At 43.4% G+C, this 7,500-nt stretch overlaps 1 protein-coding gene across 3 annotated transcripts in view; it reads right to left on the bottom strand.

Annotated features, from left to right (window-relative positions):
- fgd5a (FYVE, RhoGEF and PH domain containing 5a) overlaps nucleotides 1–7,500 on the bottom strand; it is a 74,629-nt gene that overhangs the window by 8,601 nt on the left and 58,528 nt on the right. For all 3 annotated transcript variants that reach the window (XM_063214958.1, XM_063214956.1, XM_063214957.1), the window contains exons 14-16: nucleotides 4,776–4,859; nucleotides 4,572–4,651; nucleotides 4,052–4,145 (exon numbers count right to left, since the gene is read on the bottom strand). In XM_063214958.1, coding sequence (XP_063071028.1) covers nucleotides 4,052–4,145; nucleotides 4,572–4,651; nucleotides 4,776–4,859 — 258 coding nt within the window. The remainder of the gene's footprint in view (nucleotides 1–4,051; nucleotides 4,146–4,571; nucleotides 4,652–4,775; nucleotides 4,860–7,500) is intronic.

Here is a 7,500-nt window from a genome sequence, read left to right as displayed (position 1 = left end):
AAAATGTAAAAAAAAAAAATAAATAAATAAAATAAAATATTTTTTTTTTTTTTTTTTAAACGATTTCCGTCTTTGTTAAAAACGATTACGATTTCCTTCACATTTTCCTCCTGGAGTAAATACATCCTATAGAGAAAACCACAAGTGCTTGAAAGACAGAGGGATCAAAAGCCTAGTCAAGAGTTAACTTGGGTTTGGGCAGGGACGCAGGAAGTGGGGTGCTCCGGGTGCTGGACAACAGACGCTGCTGCATCATAGCCTTTCTACCTACTGCATCACTTGTGTATTAGGCCTACCCTAAATTCAGACATAGTTTTTTTCCCTCATTATTATTCTAAAATAGAAACACAAAATATGAATATTTTCTACTTTTTTAATACTTATAAGTAGTTTGAAATGTGAATGCAATTTTGGTTTGAAATGAGTGATTAACTGTCGTGCCGAAAAGCGAGTGCCTGCCAGAACACGAGTGCCCTCATTGAAACCAATGACATTTTTTGAGAGAAAATTATACAATTTTTTGCAGAATGAATTACATGATTTATGAACTAAAAATATGCTTATGAAACATTACTCGTCCTCCACTTAATATGAGCTATTTGAATGAAACTGTAACATTTGTTATGACAATTCTTCGATTCTTTTATGGAAATAATACTGAAATTGTAACCAGTTCTTTGTAATACTTCCAGAAGGAATGTAGATGCTTTATTGATAGGCTTTCCATCTTAAATTGTGTCGGATTTATCTGCAAAAATGGGTAAAAACTATCTGAAAAATTGGTAATCGGTTTCCATTGGTTTCAATGAGGGCACTCGTGTTCTGGCAGGCATTCGCTTTTCGGCACGACAGCCCCAACCAGACCGGAACAGTGGTGTAGAACGGTGCAGCCAGTGACGCGGGAGAGATGTTTGTTTTGTTTAGCTTGTGGTGTCAAGGTAGTAATAAATGTGGTATTAACAGCGATATGTTGGCTTGGGCATGCATCAACGTACACGGTCTTAAACCCATTGGAGGAGCTAACTTGTTGTGAAGAGAAGTCTCATCACTTTGGTGATCAAACACGGACCAACTAAGCAAGGAATTGGGTGAATTTAAAGTGCGACGGTAGAAGGGAATGTCACCAAAATTGTGCATCGTGTCAGGTAAGAAGTGACTTTTGTTCCTTGCGGTGGAGATTGGATTCGTAGTAGCACATTTGTTGGCTAGGTCTTGCCTATTGCTGGTGAAGTCTATCTTAGCCTCGGAGTTTGCTATGGGGTGAATCTGTAGCACAGCGATGTTGTGCGTGGCTTGTCTATCAACTGTTGCCAAAGTTGAATTGCGGCGGTGTGAAATGGCTGTGCTATTGTTAGATGTTTTGGACTTNTGTAGTGGTGGCGATTTGTTCCTTTTGCCTCTTGCTGCTGATTTGACCACCGTTTAGCCTATGGCCTACGTCAAATGCAAACTAAAGGTGGCTTTCACACTCTCCCTGTATCAATAGCCAGCAATGGCACGAGCTGCTTTGGCGCTTAACCTTCTCTCGCCGATCACAGCACAAACTCTTTGGCCGTCAGAGTGTAATCACATACGGGAAGCAGTATGCCTGTCTGTGTGTCGTGCGTGCTTTTGTGCGCGGGCGGGGAGACGGGGCAGTTGTCCTGATCGTATGCATCTTGAGATACACAGTCGCAATTGCAAGACAATCTAAATTGTTTGAAAGCCCGGTCACCTCTCACAAGTGCATCGCATAGCCTAGTCATGCATTTCTACTAATTTCACACATTGTAGACTGCCCATGGAGAAGAGAGAAACTGTCACGGCAGCGCGATTTGCTCTTGAACACGCCCTCACCTCCACATTAGGTGCGCGTTTCCCTTCCGCAAGAAGAACTTAATAATTTTGAAGTGAAATGTTAAACAAAAAAAAGGTAAAATCTAGTCATCCTTGGTTAGGCCTAGGCTACATAAAACATGAAGAAGTTAGTCAGATGGGATTCGCCATTCTTCATCCTAAAATTGATTAGAATGCAGGAAATTGCATCTAAAAAACACATTTTTTCTGGGAGAGGACTCCCAGAGCCTCCGCTGAACACAGCACCCCCTGGTCAAAATGAGTTCCTGCGTTCCTGGGTTTGGGAGCAATATAAAAAAAACTTCAGAGAAGGGACAGTTGGGATGAGTTTACTAACACTCCCCAGGCTTTGTTTTACAGTTGTAATGAGTTAGGTGACAGGCCTTCATTGACACAGCAGAGGAGACATTGGCCTGCATATAGAAATGAATGTGTAATGAATGTGAATATAGACATAAATGTTGTTCAGCCCTTTTAATGGGAGGAATTTTGAAAAACTGGCCCTGTGACCACCAGCACCCCTCATGTAGAATGTGTACGCCTATGTGTGTGGGGGAAAAGGCATAGCCTACCCTCTTAGACCCTTTTTGTCTATGCGTTACACACAGTGATCTTAAATTCTTATCTCTGCTCCTATTTTGTTTTATTATTGTTTTCATTATATAGACCCCTGCATGAGGGACAAATGAAACTGTGTTGTAAACAGAAATGATTCACTGTACTGCATTTTTTTGACACAATGAGACACCCCCCCCCCCCCCCAAGGCCCGCATGAGAAGACCCCCCCCCCCCCCCCGAAAAAAATCCCTGCTGCCCCCATAGTTTCCAAAATTTCTGTGGGAAACACTGGTGAGGTAAGGTGCCTTGCTCACGGGCACTACAGCCATGGATGGAGGTGCAGGGAGTGGTGTGTGGGATGTGAACACATAGACTTACAGGATACAAACAGGGAGTTACTGTATGTACGTATAGTATATAGTGATTTAGATATGTCTATGGAGGTGTGGAGGTCTACAAAACACATGTTGTTCAAGTAGTCTGTGTTGTAGACGTACTGCAAATGTCAAAATCCGTCTATGCTATTAGGCCAGAAAACTAAGTCTATGAAGAGAAATGGAAGTTCCACAAAACAAAATTAAATATGACATTTGGTGCGGCATCATTGGTGTTGCCGACATTGTTTCTGTCAACACTGTTAGCACATGCTGATAAGGCTAAAATTATCCATTTGTGTTTGTTTTGAGACATTCTTGAGACTGTCTTGACATACAAACAGTGAGCTTTTTACTGTAAGTGGAACACATAGCATCTGTAGAGGTAACAATATATCAATTTCATCCAAAATCAATAGTTCAAGACTATAAACTTTTCATCCACTTAAATTCATCTTCTTGACAAGAAATGAACACAACTGTTGTGGCCATCCACTGTGTACAGTAGGCCAGGTCATCTGTGGTCTAGCTGTTAAGACCGGAAAACCTCCATAACAGGGGTCCCCAACCTTTCTAGGTCTGAGGGCTACCAAGGGCTATCCGAGGGCTACTGAGGGCTACCCGAGGACTACTTTTGTTCAAAATCCTCTACTCATGTCTTGGCATCATTCTCAAATCACACTATTATTGAATGATAATTTGCTTATAGGTTGTAAAGAATAAATAATCTCATATTTAAATCAAGAAAAGCATTGACTGTGACTAAAATCTGGTAGTCGTCACCGTTTAGTAAGATCCTTGGTGGGCACCTCAGAAGCTCCTGGAGGGCTACCTGGCGCCCGCGGGCACCACGTTGGTGACACCTGCTCCATAACAACCAATGTTCACACCACACCATACCATCAACACATGATGGCACTTGGCTCACTAGCAAGACTTGATCAGTTCCATCTAAGTTTGGGGTGTTTGGCAGTTACTGTATACACAGTAGCTAGTCAAGTGTAAACGTTTTTTTTTCTCAGCAATAACCGGCCAGATGTTGCATTGATGAAGGTGAGAACTGTGTGTATGTGTGTGTGTTTGGCGTTTGATGTTTGGTGTATGTGTGCGGCGCACCTATGTGTGTGTGTGTGTGTGTGTGTGTGTGTGTGTGTGTGTGTGTGTGTGTGTGTGTGTGTGTGTGTGTGTGTGTGTGTGTGTGTGTGTGTGTGTGTCCGTATGTGAATGTGGGCATGTACGCGTGTGTGTGTGTTTTAACCGAGACATCATTGGCGTATTCTCACCTCACTGGAGTTGCTGAAGGTGTTGAGGCCGGCAGCATGGTCTGCTATGGCTCTGCTCAGAGTGTGAAACCAGTCCTCTCTCTCACCACACGAGCTGTGCCACACACACACACACACACACGCACACACACACACACACACACACACACACACACACACACACACACACACACACACACACACACACACACACACACACACACGTACAATGAAACACAAGTACAGTAAAAGTCTACACATGACAGCTGGACAGCAAATGACAAGAAAAAACTTGTTAAACAAAAGAACAGAGGATGAAATGTTTGAAAAAAAACCAACATATTCATTCACACCACTTTCATCACTTTTCATGGTTTAATTGCTGTGATCAGAATAAAACAGAGAGACCTAATTTGCAAACAGAAGAGTGATGAGTTTGCTACTATCCCAACATGCAACAGTTTTTCTAATCCGGTTTTAGAATGATTACGTATCATGGTACCATAGTTGAGGATTCTGGTGGTGTACAGTAGCTACTCACCTGGCCGACAGAGTGATTGTCACGTCTGACACCTCGATGCGAAGGGTGTTCAGCACATTGTCTATTGTCGGCTTACTGATCTGTAAGAGAAACACACTGTCAGCACACAGAGGAGAGAGAGAGAGAGAGAGAGAGAGAGAGAGAGAGAGAGAGAGAGAGAGAGAGAGAGAGAGAGAGAGAGAGAGTTATTACTACAGTTATCACCTTCATTCCGCTGAGGGGGAGGGTATTCTTGAGTCTGTATTTGCCGTCTTGCTGAGGGTAGGTGTACAGCATCACGTCATTCATCTAGAGAAGACAAGAGAGGGTGGGGTTGGGTACAGAGAGGAATTATATGATATGATACAAAAAAATGATATGGTATGATATTATATTTAATTTTGACTTAGAATTTTGGATGCAGCATATGTAATTAATAGTTTGCAAGTAAAATAATTTATGTTTGACAGATATTACTCTTTATTAGTTTCAGTTACACGATATGATATATGATATGATATGATATTTTTAAATATTTTATTACCGTATATTATATTATATTATATTATATTATATTATATTATATTATATTATATTATATTATCACTTCATCTGTGTGTGTTGAACTGAACCACTAGGGGGCAGTCATATCTTTACAAATCCCACTCACGCACACACGCTCGGCTGGGAATCCCCAGTCTGAGCGTGTGAGTTATGCTTCCACAGACAAGCAAGCAGCGCTATTCTTGGAGAGCCGGAGCGCTGGTGCACAATAACCAGCCCAGTGGACTTAAAAACAACAGCAGTAGTGTCACGAAAGCAGCCATTTGTTAGCATTTGCATATCCGGCAACAAGTGTTTTTGCGACCTCTCTCAGAAAGCACATGGGCGAAAAGAGGAGAAAGAGAGAGAGAGAGAGAGAGAGAGAGAGAGAGAGAGAGAGAGAGAGAGAGAGAGAGAGAGAGAGAGAGAGAGAGAGAGAGACACACACACACACACACACACACACACACACACACACACACACACACACACACACACACACACACACACACACACACACACACACACATTGTGTTTGTGCCACTAGATTTAGTCAAACAAAAGCAAGTGACATCATCGGACACACATTTGTCTGCGTGCACTGGACATCCGCGGTTCACAGGGGCAGCATCCAGGAATTCACATCCCCGGGAGAGGACGCCGCCCCTGGGTGGGGGGTCGGGATGGGGGGGCAGTGGGAGCAGCAAGGGGGGAGATAGACGATCAACAACAACAACAGCAACAACAAGAATAACAGCAGCAGTATGGACACAAACAGCCGTGTGTGCATGCGTGTGTGCTGTGTGCGTGATCTGTCTATCCTGATCTGTCCATGTTGACCCTGACCTTTCCTCTGTCCAGGTCCCTTCACTTGTCCCCCCAGCACCAGTAGACAGCTCATCTATCTGGCCTCTCACCCCCCCCTCCCCCTGTCCTCCGTCTGTCCTGATTACATAGTTGTTGTTGAGTCAAACTGGAGTTTGTATGTTTTTATTCTAGTTTCACTCAAGAAAAATAATGCACAGGGAAAAATAGAAAAAATGGGCGCTGGTTGAACTACGCTAAACACAGCTGACCAATTTGAGCAGCGTGAGTCGCACTGATCACCGTCAACTGTCATCGTTTCAGCTTATTCGGTTCGCACGGCAAAAGTCACGGCAAGGTGTGTAATTGCCTGTAGGCCGCTCAGCATGGTTGGTAAAAAATGTCCACTACGTAATAATTCAAATTTTGGCCAAAACTTCTTGGAAAAAACGAAAGTCTTCGGGTGCGCGTGATACCACGCACTGATGAAGGCTTGATAGCCGAAACGCGTTTGCTTTTTGGACATGGTGGTAATATAAATAATAATGAGACGCAGTTTGTGAGTGCGGATTTTTCTTCCTTCACTATGTAATAATTCCCACTCTGCATCCTGTTCCTCTGTCCTGTCTTGCCTGCTACCTGCCTCCTACCTACACCAAAAGCCGCACCAAGCATGGCTGAATGTCTCTCAGCCGTTTCGCTCAATGTTTTTTTCCTGAAAATCCACACTCTAAATGTAATGTAATCTTGGAGTGCTCAAGACTTTGTAATGGTTTTCAGTCTGCAGACAGTGGGGGAGCTTGAGAGCCTCCATTTTGATACTGTAGGGTGAATTAATGTAAATTGGGCCACTGTTTTTGCATATAAGTGAATGGAAAAAATTGGCCCAATTTACCTGAATTCACCTAAGTATTTTGTTACGACCCATTAACTGATTGACACATAAGCTGCTCTTCCTGGGGTCCACAATTTTCGCCAATTTGCTAGTGCTAACGAAAGTATGTAATTAACATGGACATGTCACATAGTGCATTTTTAACCCCTTAGCACAGAGCCTCTGTTGTAACCATATTGTAACCACAATGGTAATGACCAAGACTTAAGACTCTGCATTGTCATAGCAATGTTGTTAAGATGTACTTGAGTTGTTTTTAGCAGAGGGTGAATAGGCCCGTTGACTGACGATTTGTAGTGTGAGGCTGCAATTGTCTATTTCTCTCTGTGACATCTTTTCCCCTCTCACTTCTTTTTACTGTCCTGATTGTCATCTGCAGACCAAGACAAAACATGCAGCAGTCTCTCTCTTTCATGTGAAGTGAAGTGAAAGCCCATTGGGAAACTCCAACTCCCATTGTCATTGTGACACAGCACTCCACAGCACACAAGTGAACACTGCACACTGCACACACACGAAATTGCATTTATGCCTCACCCGTGCAAGGGGGCAGCCCTCAGTGGCGCCCCATGGGGAGCAGTGCGGTGGGATGGTACCATGCTCAGGGTACCTCAGTCATGGAGGAGGATGGGACGGTACCATGCTCAGGGTACCTCAGTCATGGAGGAGGATGGGGGAGAGCACTGGTTGATTACTCCCCCCACCAAC

Source organism: Engraulis encrasicolus, chromosome 14 (genome assembly GCF_034702125.1).
Source record: "Engraulis encrasicolus isolate BLACKSEA-1 chromosome 14, IST_EnEncr_1.0, whole genome shotgun sequence".
NCBI classification, from domain to species: Eukaryota; Metazoa; Chordata; class Actinopteri; order Clupeiformes; family Engraulidae; genus Engraulis; species Engraulis encrasicolus.
Note: the sequence above shows the minus strand (reverse complement) of the source record. Positions and strands in the feature narration are given on the sequence as shown.